An 18,267-nucleotide genomic window follows, 5' to 3' on the forward strand; every position below is an offset into this window, starting at 1 on the left:
ATCTTAGTATAAATTGTCTCTGGAGAAGAATATAATATTATTGTATATTTTTATAAGGAGTTATGGGAAGATTCATTCTGTGCCATTTTCATGATTTTGGCTAAAGCAAGATTATGGTTTCATAGGACTTAAAAGTGAAAGCACCTTGAGAGAGCATTTAGTCCAACCTCTTCATCTTTCAGAAATAAGGAAATGGAGATCAAAAGAGGTGAACTGACTTGTTTAAGGTCATAAAAAACCAGATCCTTTAACTCAAAATCCAAGGTTCTTGGTGCATCTAAATTCAATATTTAAAATGTTTATTGATTGCCTCTCGACCTTTTGGCTAAGTAAGATCAAGTGTGAAATGTTTGTTGAATTATTATTTTAATGTGAAAGATTTAAAATAGATTTAGTTGGTCCTTAGGCACATTAAAAAAAAGCTAACCTCATTAGACTAGTTAACTCAAACCAAAGGAGTTATCATTATCAAACTAATGATACTACTAATTTATTTGAGTTTCACAGACTGCTGCAGTCTGTGATGTGGGAGACTCAAGAAGGAGGTGACAAGACCTCTATTACACTGAGGGCTTACAGTCCAGCTAGGAAAATTTTATTTTGAGGCATGAAACAACTAGAAAAAAGCAGCAGATACTCCTCTCTCGGCCTCAATTTCTCTATCTATAAAATGATATTGAATGATTGTCAAGGAATATTTAAGATAAAAAAATCACAAGATTATATAATTTTATTATGTAATTATACAATTATAACAAATAAGTTATAATTCATTGATTGTTTTTAAAAACTTTTAAGTACTATGGTAGATACTAAAGGAGATCTATGCACTTGTTTTAATATTTAGATAATAATAATTTAGATAATTTAATATAATTAGTTCCTGTTATAATTCCATATATTTATCTGGTGAATTTTAAAATATTATTTGGGATAATCTATACCATTGGTTTCACCAGAAAGGGTCCATAATTAAAGAAAAGTTTTAGAATCCCTGGAAGAGAGGTACAAAAAGTAAAAGCATAAATGAGGGAAATCAAAGCAAAAGGAATGATGAGTGTGAGTCAAGACACTCTAGGGATGGCCTCAATGCAGATCAATTCTATCTTATTCCCTTACACTAACCCCCAAATTCTAATCTGGTTCTTGCTTCTGACAGAAGGCGGAACCAGCAATGGATATACTAAAACATCATCTCTCTCTGGAGGGAGTAGGCTGGAGAAGCAGAGTTTAACCCATGGCAGCAGTGGCTACATAAACTCCAGTAAGTACAGTATTGGCAGAGGGGCTATAGGAGCAGAGATAGAAATTCAAGGCAGGAGAAGCTGGAGAGGAGGATCACCAAAGCAATGTGTACAGGGAGACTGAGAACAACTTCTACCACATACCCAGCTTCTCAAGAGAAGGAAATATTAAGACAAAACATATCCCAAGTGAATGTGACTTGAAAATAATCAGTATTTGTGATCATTCACATTAAAATCTGGATATATATACATGAATAATTCAATAGACTTAATAGAGAAAATGTTTGCCTGCCTACCTAACTCACCTTTCTTCCTTCTCACCCAGTTCTAAATCATCTTTCAAGTATGTACAATACTTTAAAAAAAATTTTTTCCAATTTTACCATCTACCCTCTACAAACTACAATCACAGCCCAAAAGAATCTTTAATGTTGGGTTCATGGTGGGCTATGAGAATATAGCATAGCATAAGTTTTCCATAGAAATACTTCATTCCTGATAAAAACAATATTTTTCAGGCAAAAAAAAAAGTAAGCCACAAAAAGACTGTTAAAAAAAAATGCTGTACCATAGAAATAATCTGATCCAAATGTTTCTTTCTTTAGTAGGGAGAAGGAAATCCTATTTAATTGATGAATATGGCATTCATATGTAGTGGGGTCTAATTGAACAGTGGTCTAAGTTTAAATTCTATTGATTTTTTCCCAGATCTTGATTTCTTTGTCCCTATTTGGAGTTATTGCTGGTTTCAGAAATTTTATAGCCATGCATCCACAGACTCTCCCTTCTTTCATGGGTCCCCAATGGGTGTTACAGTAACACCAGCTCTATATGGGTAAAAAAATGCCATTTCACTGCTGAATGAAGAAATATTACTCCTTTAAGAAATAATCAAAGGCATTCACTGGCTCCTTTTCTGTAATTTTATTAGGAATACTTGTTATACATAGTCTAAGATAATTGAGTCTGGTTGAAAACACATTAACTGCTCAATTCATTTCTGTAAGAATACTATAAAAGTCAATCATTTTTATATTCATAGGTGGAAGTGTAAGAGGGAATGCCTCTACTTCCAGCTATAGGAGGACCCAGTCGCCTGCCTCTACACTACCCAATTCACCAGGCTCAACCTTTGAAAGGAAAAGTCATGTCACCCGCCATGCAACATATGAAGGTATCAGTATTATAGACTTCAGAGTTGGACTGTCCCTTTTCCTATGTCAACCTCATGCATTTAGAATATTGATCATTTATATTACTCTCTCTCCCTTTTCCCTTTTTCTCTCTTCTCTCAAATATTTTATGGATTCACATTCACTTGGTTATATCCTATTACATTACTAATTAGGAATGTTGATTCCTTATGTAGAGAGTACTAACTTAATAGAATCAGACCACATACTATTTAAGGGGTGAGAGTCTGAGTATAAGAGTGATATAATAGTTATCTGGGTCAATACTTCAGAACTAAATAGGGTTCAGAGTTCCATTTCAATAAGGTTCCCATTCTCTATCAAAGTTGTAGGCATTCCTATAACCAGGGGCACAATTATCTCTTCTCAAGAACTTGGGTCCCACGCTGATGTGATTATAGTAGGAGTAAGAAAGAAGGAATTTGAATGAAAAGGAATGGGAGCAGGGACTCCTTCCTTGGAAATCCACTTCAAAGATTAACATCTCTTTCCCTGAAACTCCCATCAATGGCAGGACCAATTTTGGAGCAACTAAAATGAAGAGCTCCAACCAGATCCAATGGGAGATATTAACCATTTATTCTATAAATCCATCTATTTTGGCTTTCCTTAGAAAGCTTTGGCAAAAAGGATTCCTCATTTTTGTCTCAAAATGTGCCACCCTATGTTGATAAAACATATTTATGCTAAATGTTTGATCCTTTTTCAGGGAGTTCCAGTGGAAATTCTTCTCCAGAATACCCTCGGAAGGAACTTGGTTTGTGCTTTATTTATTTCTAGTGGAAATGGGAGCTTATAGCCATAGATAGTTACCATAGGAGCAAACATCAAATATTAGATGGTTGTTCCTGAAGCACCCTAACCCATACCCTGAAGATACAATAACCTATTTTAAATGTCATATTCAATGAGGCATCTTCATGAATATTCATGAAGTCAGACATCTATAAAAGGTTTGGTCAAGGGCATCACCAAGTAATGAGATATAGTACTGTTATACCATTTAAACCTCAAACAATATATATATATATATATATATATATATATATAATCACTTGTCTCCACTTTTTAATTTGTCATATTGTTTCCAGAAGTCAACAAAATCTTAAATACCTTTCTACCCATTGTATTTTTATCCTTAGAAGTGAATTTATGATGCTTTTATAATGCTTTGCTTACAGTAGGGAAAAGGCTAAATAACAGAAAGTCAAAGGGGAAATTTTGGTAATTATTATTGTTGAAATTCATTCAATCCTTGTAGTCTCCTAACCTGCACCATTCAAGTCCCTTAATGAACTTTTTAAAAACACAATTAGCATTTGTTTCTCTTCTAGACAAACTAAATTAACTGAGTAAATGCTAATTTTCTCCATCATTTTGGCACATGGACAGCATTTATAAAGTACCACAAGACAGTGTATTACAGTAAATAGAATATGGAACTTAAAGATAAGAAGAAGGGGATTTAAAAGTCTGACTCTGACTCAGCTAGTTGTGATCATTTTGCCAGTCACATAATTTCTTGGAGATTTAGGTATATCCCTGAGACTGTAAGTAATTAAAAAAACAAACTAATGAGGATTGAATAAGTATGGATATACCAAATGTATGTGAAGTGTTTGGAGACCTATAAAGAGCTATGTAATTGATAATTATTATTACCGACTGTATATATTGCATTACCCAAGACTCCCACCTAGACAAGCAAGGCACCCTGAAATGTGCCTGGTTGTTATTATTAAGTTTTTACCTTGTCATCTGTTAGGCAGTCAAGATTGCTTCCCTTTTCCCCCACAGGATCTTCTTCCACCAGAGGACGGAGCCAGACTAGAGGTGAGTTAAAATTGTTGAGTTCAATTCCAGCATTCAATGAGCTCCTACTTCTAGAAAAATTTGGGGCATGCAAAAAAATCCCTTTCTTCAAGAAGTTTATAATCTTTTGATAATCTTTTTTTTTGTCTGTTTGCTCTTTCATGATAAATTGGGATTTAATAATGATTCAGCAAGTGGAACAGGTTCAAGACAAATAGCAAAAATCCAGATAAAAAGGGTTTGCTCTGCCTTGGATAATCTCAAGATTCAATTCAATTCAAGAAACCCTGGTTTAGCACTATTTGCAATGCCTTTTGTGGGTGCTAAAAAAAATCTAAAGAAGAAATTAGATATAGGACCTGCTTTCAAAGAACTTAGAACTGTATAACTATTACTATACATTACAATGAATTCCCTTTTGTAACTTTAAGTATGTAAATGTGAGCTGTGATTATTTTTATTCCTGGCTATCTGTTTTAATTGCATTTTTATGCTTCATAAGATGAAAAATACTCCATTTTTATTCTCATTAGTCAGATGAGAAGAATTCTCTATGATAATTTATCAATCTAACTTCCTCATAAGAGGCAAGTGCATCAGAAGGGAGCATAGCCTTTAAATCAGCTGGAGAAAACTGCTCTTGATAAGCAGAGTTAAAAGAAAGATAACAATACAATTCTTTTCAGACTTTAGACAAGGAACCACATGGTATAGTAGACAGGAGTGCTGGGGAGACCTGAGTTTGAATCCCACCTCTGTGACTTAACAGCTCTATGATCATATGCAGGTCATTTCACCCCTCCATTCTGTTACCTTATCTGTAAAATGGGGATAATAGTATCTGTTATTATCACAGAGTTATTGTGAGTCTCAAGTGAGAATGTATAACACACCTTGCAAAGTTTAAAGCATTTGTTCTAGTTATCATTCAACAAAACTGGAGTACAACATTGACTCTCCCAATGTTCTACAAAGACCTCAGACAAATTTGTTGTAGAACTCGATTATCATTAGTAACCTAAGCGTGTTATGGGGTAGTTTGGGTAGGTGTTTCAGATATCTAGCTTTCCCAAATGTAATGAGCATTTTGAATACAAACTGATGTCACAAGAAATTATACAGGTTTATTTTCCTGCTGTTTCTAGACAAAGACAGTTACATGAACAAGTTTAGTTTTAGAGTTCTCTAACACACTTAGTGCTCCTAAAAAGCTTGCTTAAAAAAAGAAAAAAGAAAAAAACTTGCTTACCCTCAATCCTTCTCAAATAAGGTCCTTATTGATCTCCTGTCTCAGAGTTGGTTTGCCCATTAGACATTTTACTTGAGCCTGGTCACAAGACCTTGGGGCATCTCCTGAACTCTTGTGAATGTCAATAAATGGAGCTTCGTTTCTTCTTATTGAATCAAGAGCTTTGTGAACCATTTACTTCTAAAGGCCATTTCATGTTCATGCTATATGGAAAACTGGATTTCCCAGAGTATCACTTTCCTTGAAGAATCAAATTCATTATATTCCTTCCCCTCATGGCCTTTTCCTTCTCTTCTATTTTGCAGAAAGTGAAATTCGAGTTCGCCTGCAAAGTGCTTCCCCATCCACCCGATGTGAGTTGTTTCATTTCTTAATGGAGAGAGAACAAAAGAAAAAGTAAGAGAGATAAAGAGAACAAGAAATAGAGAGAATGAGAATGAGAGAACATGAAAGAGAATGAGAGCTAATAAGAGTGAGAGGGGGAGAGAGAGAAGGAAAAAAAGAGAATGAGAGGGGATGGAACAAAAGACAATGAGAAAGGAGAGAGAATAAGAGAATTAAAGAGAGAAAGGGAGCGAGAGAGAGAGAATGAAAGGGAGAAAATGAGAAAAGAGGGAAAACAAGAGAATGAAAGAGTAGGAGCAGCTAGGTGGTGAAGGGAATAGAGCACTAGTCCTGGAGTCAGGAGGACAACTTCAAATTCAGCCTCAGACACTTAATAATTACCTAGCTGTGTGACCTTGGGCAAGTCACTTAACCCCATTGACTTGCAAAAAAAACTAAAAATAAAACAAAAAGAGAATGAAAGAGTAGAGATAATGAGAAGGGAAAGAATGAGAGAGAGTAAAAATGATATAGGAAAGGGAAAAGAAAGAAGGAATAAATGAGAAAAAGAGAAAGAAAAGAGAGAGACAGAGACAGAGACAGAGACAGAGAGAGACAGAGACAGAGAGACAGAGAAACTTGGGCATTTTCTTGGTCACCTGCAAACAAGCCCAGAACAGTGCATTGGTAGAGAGTGTTTATTCACCTTGTGATATCTACCCCAGTGAAGTCACAAGTCTGGCCCCCACCCATCAAATAACTGCTCAATGAAGAACTCAATGAAGAAAATGTTCCTGTGGCCCCTAAGTACCTTCCTCCCAGTCAGCATATAACAAATCTCTGTGGCAGCTGAGGTTAGGGAAGAGCTTTAAGGACTAATGAGAAGGTTTCTGGATTCTTGGTCAGGGACAGAATTGGACGATGTGAAACGCTTGCTAAAGGGAAGCAGATCAGCCAGTGCAAGTCCCACTCGGAATTCCTCCAACACACTCCCCATCCCCAAAAAGGCAACTGTGGAAACCAAGATGGTAACCGAGAGCTCCCAGTCAGGTAAGTACCAGAGAAGCCGACATGCAGGGGCTTTCAGAAAAAGAAATAGGTTTATCTTAGCCCAGGAAAACTTCCTGGGCCCTGATATGAATTTCAAACTGTGGTCTATACCTTGAGGAGTATCAAGTACTCTCTGTTTTTGACAATATTCAAAAAATGTGTAGGCGTGTTTGGCCAAAGAGCCTCACTAGATCACTGACCCATCTCCTAATACCTGAAGATTTCATTTCTCAAAAGAAGAATTATCCTCTAGACTCTCTCATCCCAGACAATTCCAGACAAAACTCAGTTTATTTTGCTTTGTACACCATGCTTTATGGGCATGTGAGGACAGCTCTAACTTTTTAAGAAAGCAGTTAGACTGCCAAGCAGAGCTAGTGGGAAGCATAGGAAAATACATGTCAGGGCAAACAGGGATAGTTGCTATTAATTAAGTCCCACCTATCATGAAAAACTTCTCTTTTCTGTGATTCTGTGCAGCTAATTTATCAAGCAATATTTCAAATGAGGGTGAGGGTAGAAAAAGGGAGGAGGAAAGAGCAAGAAAGGGAGCAAGGGAAGGCAAGGCAAAGGAAAGGAAAGAAAGAGAATTATTTAAACTAGGGATTTATCGAAGCAGTTCCAAATGAGCAAACATTTATTAAATGCCTACTTTTGGAAAGGCAATGAGGAAAAGTAGGGCAAGTTATACCTTTGGAGTCAGGAAGGTCAAGATTCAAGTTCTTCCTCAGACAATGTCTCGATACCATGACATATGGGCAAGTCACTTAACCTCTGCCTCAGACCAATCTCTAATGCTATAAATTACAGATAAGGGAGTTCTCAAGCTCACAGAGATAAAATCCTATATCTAGGTCAGTGATTCTTAGTCTGGAATCCATGAACTTATTATTTTTTAAAATATGTTTCATTAACTTCATTTCAAAATAATTGATTTCCTTTGCAAACTCATACATTTTATTTTATGTGTTTAAAACATTATTCTCAGAAGATATCCATAGGCTTTATAGATTGCAAAAGGGATCCGTGACACAAGAAAGGCTTGGTACCCCTGTTCTAGACAAAAAAAAATTCTCAAAGCTAGGTACTAGAGAATGAAAAATAGTTTGGTCTGTCATTCTATGAAGGGATTTAGGAAGCAAGTTTTGAGTCTTTTAATACTGACATATGGCTGTTGTGTGATTCCCAGTGTCAGGGACTTACGATACAACTATTGTGGATGCTAACCTCCCCTCCTACATGTGGTCCTCTACCTTACCTGCGGGTTCATCCATGGGAGCTTATCATAACAACATGGCAGCCCAGAGTTCTTCCCTCCTCAATACAAATGCTTATTCATCAGGATCAGGTATAGTATTAATATATACTCTCATCTGCCATCTTCTGGGTTTACTTTTATTTTGAAATTTGATTGGCTCCCTGAGCAATTTGTCATATTTTAACTAAACTTTCTCAAGTCTCTCACTTTCATAATATACATTTGGCATTCCAAAAGAAATTAGTGTTGCACATGAATTAATTACAATTTAAGAAGTCTTCATTGAGTGCCCAATACATTGCTACTAGCTATAGGAAAAGACCCTGGAGAAGAGAGAGAAAACTGAATGAAAACAAAGAGCCAGAATGATACTTCATGACCTACTTCTGAGTTTTCTGATTTTGGCCCAAACCCCACCTCTCTCAGGGATGCTAATAATTAAACTGTGTAAGGCAAAGAGCTAACCCAGATGTTCTACTGATGTGTCTTCCAGGTCTCTAGCTATGTCCTAAAGTAGGAACACCAAACAAAGAAATGATTCCACCATTTTAAGCACAGAATGTAATTTTTGTTGTGTGTATTTTTTTAAGAAAAACTCATGAAGATAGACTTATAAACCATTGGAACTGTAATCCATTTGGTGGGATTGGAAGAGGTCATCTAATCCAAACTCCCACCTGAAGCATTAGAACCTCCTCCCTGTAAATAACTTTGATAAATGATCATCCAACCTCTATTATTATTTTTCCCATTTTACAAATGAGACAACTGAAAGGTCCTATAAGACTTGATACCTATATGCTGGACCAGTCTCAAAACTAATCAACTAATAATCTTAATCATTGCCTCCTTTTTCAGTGTTTGGTGTTCCCAACAATATGACTTCCTGCTCACCCACTCTACATCCCGGGCTCAGCACCTGCTCCTCAGGTCAGTGATCAGCTTTTTTTCTAACTATGATGTTTAGAAGCAAAATGCTCAATACATCAGTGAATTCTGTCCTTGTCAGGGATCTATCCTTGGGCCAGACACCACACACACACACACACACACACACACACACACACACACACACACACACACACACACACATCTCTATGCTATCGATTGATCTTTCAGGGCTCATTAGAAAAATGAAGATATTGGATCAAATAACATCTAAGGTCTCTGCCAGCTCAAAATCTGTGGTTTTATGCTCCTAAAATGGAAGCAGGGTCCCTGCCGATCCAATCCCTCATACTTTGAATCTAACCTAGGCCTAGGAAAAAGATATAAAGGAAATAAGAAGATCCAAGGGGAATCTCTTCCAAGAAGGTGAAGAGGTGTTTAAAAGAGAAACTAAGTCTCCAATTCTACCTAGGCTAAACTTGTTTTCTATTATACAGTTCATTGTTGAGAGAGAATTTATGGGTTATACTAGCTTAGGAAAGGGGTATTCAAGGTCACCTTTGCATTACGTTCCCCTGGAAGGCATCATAGTATGGAAGAAGGGTTGTCCTGAAATCAGAAGAGCTTTGTTCGCCTCCCAGTCCTGCCATTTATTATTTGTGGGAGCTTTGACCTTAGTTTCCTCATCTACAAAATGAGGGGGTAAGGCTAGATGATTTTTATTCTTGATCTCAATAAAAGGACAATGAAAACTCACCAAATCCCTTTCCTTACAAACTGGTTTGTTCTCTTCCTATCTGTCAACCAACCACCTGCTACTTTTTGATCACATCCTTTTCCAATATTCTGCTGAACCTCCCAGGAGGAAGGAGATAACAAAGATTTCCAAATCACAGTGCCTCTCTTTGACTTGCTCTTTTAAATTCCTTTCACAGTGTTTGGAGTTCAAAACAACTTAGCTCCCAGCTCTTCCACCCTGGCCCATGGAACGACCACTGCCACCACTTCTACAGGTAAGTTGCCATGAGATGGACTTTGGTGGCAGTAAATTCATCCCATCAGAGGGCACATATGTGTCCGAGCTTTAGCCACTTCTCTGGAAGGCCCAAATGTACATTGAAATTTCTCTATTCTCTAACTTGACAAATAATATATCTGAAAGCAATTAAGGAAACACCTTTGAGAGTGCTCACCATATCAATATGGGCAAGGAGCTCAGAAAGGGGCTTGAGAGTGCACTGTAAATTCCCAAATAAATCAGACCAGTGGTCTCACCAGCCCAGGCCTATTTAAGCAATGACCAAAATAAAAAATATTTATCTGGGGAACACTTTCTAGGTACTCAGTCCTTTATTCTGGGAAATACAGAAAATTGGGAGAATAAATCCTTGCCCTCAGAGAGTTTATAGTCTAGTCAGAGAGATAAAAATTCACAGGTATGAATCAATTATATACAGGACAGCACACAAATAAACGTTAAACTGTGGGTCTTGCTATGTGAGTTCAGAGAAATGGTATGTCTATCAGAGGGAAATGTGGTAATCGAAGAAGGCTTCATGGAGGAGGGGGATCTTGAGCTGGGTCATGATAAAGGAGAATACGTAAACTGAGGCCCCCTAAGTACACTAGTCTTTAGTCCAATCTCATAACTACATGTATCAGAGAAATTGATTTATTTACTTTTTCTTCCAGTGAGATTGTTTTGAGCTTCACTCAGGTTCAGGTGGATTGGAATAGCCACCTGCCAGCACACTGATCTCCTTTATTTTGTTGGTTCTTCTCTTATAGTGTACGGTGTAAAGAAAAATGTGCCCCAGTCCCCTGCTGTTGTCAGTACAGGTGTGAGCACTTGTGCAGGTAAGTGTCCCCAGAAGACAGATTTGTAATAGGAAAATAGAGGGATAACTCCCTATCCCTATAATCTAATTCCATGTAGGCTAAGTAGAAAGAAAATGTTTGTGTATAGAATGTTTATATTCAAGTCAGGAAGACCTGGGTTCAAATTCTGATCTGATTTACTAGCTGTGCAATCATGGGCAAGTCTCTTAATTTTTCTTAGCTTTCGTTTTCTTTCTTATCCATAAAATGAGGATAAAAAACCTGTAGTACAAACTTGAGCAGGTCATTTAGTCTCTCAGTGATCCCATATCTCTCTGTAGGAAGATAAATTGTAGACCAAGTAGCAATGTGCTTTGGCAGGCAGAGTTTCTTTGCCAAGGAACTCCCAACACTGAAGAGATCATACCTCTGGACAAAGAAAAAAAATACTTACCTCACTGGGTGGCTCAACTTACAAATTTTAAAGTACTTTTTTATATGTCAACTAATATATTAGTATAGTCTGAAGGCTGCTAGGACATAGCACCTCAAGACATATTGACATTCTACATACATAGAAGAGACATTAAATCATTCTTTCTCTGCCAGTAATGGGAAGCCTTACATTAGCTAGGCACCCTGTTAAAGAAAAACAGAGTTAGATCTATTCTAGGGAATCAACTCTGCTCCCCCAAGCTCACTATTGGCCTTCAGGCACTCACAGATCCTGCCGACCCTACCCTTGGCCTTCCTGCTATAGAGTAGATTCTAGCTCTGCAGAATTCTTCTCAAGACTCAGGTATCCATCCCAGGAGTCTAAGGTAGAGGGATGGAACAAACCCATCTCAGAAGGTATTCAACCTCACCAGCTTATGTAAGAAGCCTTTACCTGCCTCAGTACATGCCTAATAGGTGATTATTTCTAGAGAGTCCTGAGCTAGGTCTATCTGAATGGGAAGGATCTTGCATCAATTGGTAGAGACCCTGAATCATGAGATGGATAGACTAACTCTGCACCTTTTCCAGTGTCTTAAAATATTGACTGATCTATTTGATGTCCCAGCTGGCTATGGGTCCCTTAGGAAAGTCTTTGGTTTCCTAAGTGACTTATCATTGTTCAACTATAAATATAGTTTTTCTTTATGTAAATTTATGCTATTATTATTATTATTATGGCTCTCATTATCGTTAATATCAGCGCTGTTGTTGCTGAATAGAGGACTCCTAGGTACTCGTAAGCTAATATCTTTTCCCTCAGTCATTCCTGGTCTTCATTTCCACCTTCCTCCTTTCCTAATCTCTGATATTCTTGTCTCCTTTCTCATTCTATTTCTTCTTTTTGGTTTCTCTTTCTATACTCCCTCTCTCTTCTCATTGCTTCTAGTACAAATATAAAACTCCTTTGTTTTGTATTTAAAACTCTTTACAATCTGACCATTCCTATCTATCATTCAGACTCTACACTCACTCTATAATCTAATCATATTGATGTACTTACTTTTCTTAATAAAAAAAAAAAAAGAGCCATCTCCTATCTCTAAGACTGTTCATTGGTTGTTTCCATCCCGAGAAGATTCTTCATTGTCATCTTCCCTTCTTAAAATGTCTGGTTCCTGGGGCGGCTAGGTGGCACAGTGAATAGAGCATTGGCCCTGGAGTCAGGAGTACTTGAGTTCAAATCTGGTCTCAAACACTTAATAATTACCTAGCTGTGTGGCCTTGGGCAAGCCACTTAACCCTATTGCCTTTCAAAAAAAACCAAAAAACTTCTGGGACCCTTCTTTATGGGACCTCAGCTGAGTCTTGAAAGAACCAGAAGTTTTTTTTAATGAAACAGTTTCACTAGATCCTTAGCTATTAGCGTCTTCCCTTCTAAAGTTGTCTTGCATCCTCTTTTTATGTTATCTAGTATATACACATGCACACACATATCGTGTCCTATGTAAAACCCACATATAGTAAGCCCAGCACGTAATAAGCTCTTAATAAGTACTTATTGATTCATTAACCACTTTTCTTTCTTCCCTCATCTTCACCCACTACTGCCTCTTTTGCAGTAGGAACCACCAGCTCCCACAGCGATGACCTGCTACGCAAGGACTGCAAGTTCTTGCTGCTGGAGAAGGATAACTCCCCAGCTAAGAAAGATATGGAACTCCTGATCATGACCAAGGACAGCGGGAAGGTCTTCACTGCTTCCACCACCGGGCTAAGTACAAGTAAGTGTAGACCACTTGAGGATGGCATTTGGGGGAAGAAATGGAATAAGTCATCAAGGAGATAGGAATCCCAAGGTACAGACTATTGTGGACACTCTAATAATAAAGCTGCCATTGTCCCATTCAACAGAAAGTGTCCATTTGGAAGCAGTCACAGGGTCTGATTTGAGTTCAAAAAATGGATAAAAATCAGGATTAAAAATTTCAACTACTGTTCCTAGCATGGATGACTTTGGAGCTCAAAAAAAACTGTATGGCATAATGGATATTGTCCTGGACATGGAGAAAGGAAGACCTGAATTCATTTCCTTCCCAAATACATACTGCTCTATGACTCTGGGGGAAATTCTTTAACCTCTCTGAGCCTCAGTTTCTTTTTCTTTAAAATGAGAATAATAATAACATCTACCTCACAGGATGGTTGTGAGAATCAAATGAACCCACACAAGTAACATGTTTTGCAAACCTTTAACTGCTATACAAATATGAACTATTATTACTTCCAACCTTTTCAAATTTAGCAACCTCTTTTTTATGTAAAAAATAATTTTGTAGAATTGTCACTGATATTGGCATCTGTCAATTAAGAAAATATAGAACACAAAGCTGCTATGAATTCAGGACCACTTTCAAATAAATTTGTATTTTATTAATGAAATAGAACCTACATACATTTGAAAAATAGCAACATCAATATATATATATGTATATATTTACATACATAGAAATATGTAAATATACATAAACACATATGTAAATAGCAGTGTGACTTAGTGGAGAGAGTACTAAACCTGGAGTCAAGAAGACTAGGTTCAAATTCTGCCTCTGGCCCTTGGTAACTGTGTAACACTGAGAAGTTCTCTGAGTCTCAGTACTTCTTTAAGGCTACAAACTAGAGATAAGTTTTATTCAGTGTAAAATAACAAATGATAAGTAAATAAATAATGACAATAGTTAACATTTATATAACACCTGCTTTTTTTCTAAGTACTAAGCTAAGGACTTTCTAATTATTTTCTCCTTTAATCCTCTCAATATCCCTAGGAGTAGGAGCTCTTAAAATATGCATTTTACAGATAAAGAAACTGAGGCAAACAGAGATTAGTGACTTACCCAGGATCAAATAGCTAGTAAATGTCTGAGGACAGATTTCAATTCTTCCTGCCTCTAGGCCCAGCACTCTATATACTATACCATCTAACTGTCACCTAATCATGAGTTCTTGATGTTTTGACATAATAAAGAACTATATAGGGCATGTTGTTTATTCAATTTACAAAAGTTATTTATGGATTAATTTGTCAATTCACTGATCCCTTAGAAAAACCCTACAGTTCCCCAGAGATTCCATTAGGGGACTCTGCTTTAAGTCAATAGGAGGATCAATAACTTTAAGAACCAATTAATAGTTTCCTTAAGTTTTAGTTCGATCATTCTTTTAGGGGGAAAAGGACAGGTAAATATTCAAACTCTCTGAAGCAAATCTGCCCACCTTTAAGTACTCAGCATTCTGCAGCTGCTGCCTTCCTAAGACCAAAGCCAAAATGCAATATTAAAAAGGAGAGCAGTTCCAGAGAACAGAAAATGAAGCATATTTGTTTGCCCATCATGGAGGCAGCCTGGCAGAGTAGATATAGTGCTAGGCTTAGAAAAAGCAAGTTCTGAGTTCAAAAGCTGATAGTAACTTTCTATTCCTGGATCCCTGATCCAATAGTGCCCTAGGACTTGCATAAATCACAGTCTGATTGTCTTCATAATGGAGGGAGTGTCCTATGCTGCCAAAATCGCAGGTAGTCCCTTCAAATATTCCTGTATTTGATGTTCACTATTTTATCTTCCTTCAGCTTCATTCTCAGAAGACACTCTGAAAAAAGACAAGCAAGCCATCTCATCCTCTTATGTTTCTGACTCCTGTCTCAAGTCTGAAGTCAATGGTAAGAGCAGATCTATTTGTTGGCCACCCTTACTTGGGTCAGATGGAATTCCACCTGCCTAACCCCCATCCAGCGTTGCTGCTCCATTACAAAAAAGTGTCTTTTCTTCCTCTTTTCTAGTATGGAATAGTCTATCCTTATCTTGCTAATTGTTCATTTTCTTCTTTTTTTAACTTCTTACTAATATTATTTGAATTTACACCACCTTTATTTCCAAGTCTATTCCTCTGTCCTCTCCACCCAGCTAACCAACCATTGCAACAGATTACCAAAGAAAGGAAGGGGGGGTGGGTAGAGATCGGGGAAGCAATTCAGCAAAAAACAATGAATATTTCAACTGAATCTGATAGTATATACTAGTATATACAACTTTAAATACCCATAGCCATCCACCTCTGCAAAAAGGGAACAGTAACCACTAATTTTCAAACCTGATAGCAAAACATATTTTCCACAGGTAAATTTCATAGCAGCAAATTGCTCTCCAATTTGGTGTCTATTTGGCTAATTGTTTCTGCATGGTAAGGTGTACCATGTACATATATTTTGAAGAGAAGAAACATGGCGTAGTAGATAGATATCCAGCCTTGGCATCAAAAGACTTGGCTTCAAATCCTGGTATGACTCATAATCTCCCAGGACACACATGCAGCTCTTTAAGGCTATAAGTTGGGGTGGCTAGGTGGCGCAGTGGATAGAGCACTGGCCTTGGAGTTAAGAGTACCTGAGTTCAAATCCGGCCTCAGACACTTAATAATTACCTAGCTGTGTGGCCTTGGGCAAGCCACTTAACCCCATTTGCCTTGCAAAAATCCTTAAAAAAAAAAAGACTATAAGTTACAGAAGAATTCCAACCTGAATTGTGAAGGAAGTTTCCACACCAGAATTTCACCCATGCTGAAGAAATCATAGGTCTGAACCAAGAGGGAAAGAAAAAAAACTCCATATATTAAAATGCCATGAAATTGCCTTGATTATGGGAAAGGACCATGTGATACCGAAAAGTATCATGAAACATTTCAAAAGAAGCATAGTGTGACTTCTTTTAAGTACCCATAATAGAACTGCTGACAGGACCAGGGAAGAGAATTTGTGCTCTAAGTCCCAGAACCTCTTCCAACTATTTTAGTCAATATATAAACATCATTTGCAATTTTCATTTTTTAAATTCAAATAAAACTGCTTAAAGTGGTATTAAGGAAATGTGTGGGCCTCTATGTATGAGTAAAGGCTAAATATTACCCGTTTTTACACTAGTCAATGTTAGCATAAACATAGATGAATCATCTCATTTATATTTTTCTAAATTCCAAGATTCAACTTCCAAGTCAAACTGACTGATTGTTGCCATATATGCGATATGTTTGTGTCCTGTGAGCATTTCTCCATTTCTGTGAAAGAATGAAATGATAGACTCTTTTTTTTTTTTCATTTTAGGGGGCCTAAAGGTTGCATCCACCAAGGATAAAGCCACCTATGCAGGTAAGGAAGATCATCTTTCATGCCCATTCCTTGGGGGACTGGTCCATAATACTGGGAAGGAGTACTTTATTGTTAAGGGACTAGATCATGGGTGTCCAATTTTTTAGCTTTTCTGGACCTCAATGCCCAACAAAAACTTGTCAAGGACCACATATACAATTTAATATTTATTTATGAATACAATGAAACCTATATTACCAGTGAGTGTTATAATAAAATGCATAATGCTGCATGAATGAGTTTTGAGGGCCACATGTGGCCCGTGGGCCTGGACAAGATAATGACCCTCATATCTTTGAACATTCTGAAAATGATCAGAGTTTTTTAAATAGTTTCTTGAACAAAGACATAGGCTTAAATGAAGATTAATCTGCAGAGTTTAGCCTAGGGGAAAGTGGTAGTGATAAGAGTGCTAACCAAGTTGGGGTACCAGAAACACCACATTCTACTTTATGATTCTTCTGGGGGACCATCTGACAACTCTCCCATATAAAACTCAGGCAGCAAGAAAGGAAAAAAAAAAATCACACTATAACACATCGGTCTAATCTTCAAGTTCCCCTGTATATACTGGAGCTTGAAAACTTCTGATGTGAATTTTGAAATAGTAATATCTAAAGAATGTAAGGGTTACTATGGAGAAAAAGTTCTCTAAACCTTAGGGCACCATAGAATTGAGCTTTATTTTGAGTCTCACATTAAGTCCTTGAGGTAAGCAAGGAAGGTTTGGTGGGCTCCAATTTATAGGATTAAGATCTCACCTAAAATTATATAGTCAATAAATGGCAGACTTAAAATTCAGTTCTTCATATTCCCAATCTTATATTCTTTCTACTGTACCAGTTTCCTAAAAATATACCAGAAGATTTTTAAATAATTCAGAAACTCTCTAAAAAATTTCTCTGTCCTTCTTCCTTCCCCCACCCACATTCACCTAGTTTCATTTTCCTTTGGCATATGGAAAGTCAGTCACTTAAAGGTGAACCTGGGTTCACCAAGCTGACATGCTTCTCTTCTCTAGAAATCCAGGGAGATGACCGTTTCGGAGGAGCAGGAAAAGGTGGAGGAGGTGGTGGGGCAGGTTTTGGGGCTGCCCCTGCCTGGTGTCCCTGTGGTTCCTGCTGCAGCTGGTGGAAGTGGCTGTTAGGCCTACTCCTGGCCTGGCTATTGCTTCTTGGATTGCTTTTTGGACTCATTGCTTTGGGTAAGAGATGACAACAGCAAAAGCAAGTTCTAGAATCTACCAGAAGCAAGAAGACCTGCTGTAGGAAAAGCTCTCTATATATTAATATGTTGTTCATTTATAAGTAGAACCCAAAAGATAGCAAATCTTAGGATTGGTAAGGACCTTGTTGTTGTTCAGTCATATCTGACTCTTTGTAACTCCAGGGATTATACTGTCCATGGTGTTTTCCTAGTAAAAGATCCTGGAGTGGTTTGTCTTTTCTTTTTTCCAGTAGATTGAGGCAAACAGAAGTTAAGTAACTTGCCCAAAGTCACACAGCTAGTGAGTATCTGAAGCCACATTTGAGCTCAGGTCTAGAATCAGGAAGACTCATCTCTGTGACTTGAAATCCAGTCTCAGACACTTACTAGCTGTTATGACCCTGGGCAAGTCATTTTACCTTTTTGGCCTCAGTTTCATCATCTATAAAATGAGTTGGAGAAGGAAATTTCAAACATTCCAGTGTCTTTGCCAAAAAATTCTCCTTATAGTATCACAAAGAGTGACTGAAAAATTGAACTAAACTGAAAAACAACTGAACAAGAGATAGTAGTTGCAAGCAACAACA

General features: G+C 37.3%; 1 protein-coding gene across 2 annotated transcripts in view; it reads left to right on the top strand.

The window, feature by feature from the left end:
* The window catches only part of COL17A1 (collagen type XVII alpha 1 chain), a 79,643-nt gene that overhangs the window by 28,835 nt on the left and 32,541 nt on the right, over positions 1 to 18,267 (top strand). For both annotated transcript variants that reach the window (XM_074233777.1, XM_074233775.1), the window contains exons 4-17: positions 1,160 to 1,264; positions 2,290 to 2,421; positions 3,150 to 3,197; positions 4,238 to 4,273; positions 5,807 to 5,854; positions 6,732 to 6,875; positions 8,065 to 8,223; positions 8,992 to 9,063; positions 9,957 to 10,034; positions 10,810 to 10,878; positions 12,897 to 13,058; positions 14,903 to 14,992; positions 16,430 to 16,474; positions 17,496 to 17,678. In XM_074233777.1, coding sequence (XP_074089878.1) covers positions 1,160 to 1,264; positions 2,290 to 2,421; positions 3,150 to 3,197; positions 4,238 to 4,273; positions 5,807 to 5,854; positions 6,732 to 6,875; positions 8,065 to 8,223; positions 8,992 to 9,063; positions 9,957 to 10,034; positions 10,810 to 10,878; positions 12,897 to 13,058; positions 14,903 to 14,992; positions 16,430 to 16,474; positions 17,496 to 17,678 — 1,371 coding nt within the window. The remainder of the gene's footprint in view (positions 1 to 1,159; positions 1,265 to 2,289; positions 2,422 to 3,149; positions 3,198 to 4,237; positions 4,274 to 5,806; positions 5,855 to 6,731; positions 6,876 to 8,064; positions 8,224 to 8,991; positions 9,064 to 9,956; positions 10,035 to 10,809; positions 10,879 to 12,896; positions 13,059 to 14,902; positions 14,993 to 16,429; positions 16,475 to 17,495; positions 17,679 to 18,267) is intronic.

The sequence above is a fragment of the Macrotis lagotis genome, chromosome 4 (genome assembly GCF_037893015.1).
Source record: "Macrotis lagotis isolate mMagLag1 chromosome 4, bilby.v1.9.chrom.fasta, whole genome shotgun sequence".
Lineage (NCBI taxonomy): Eukaryota > Metazoa > Chordata > Mammalia > Peramelemorphia > Peramelidae > Macrotis > Macrotis lagotis.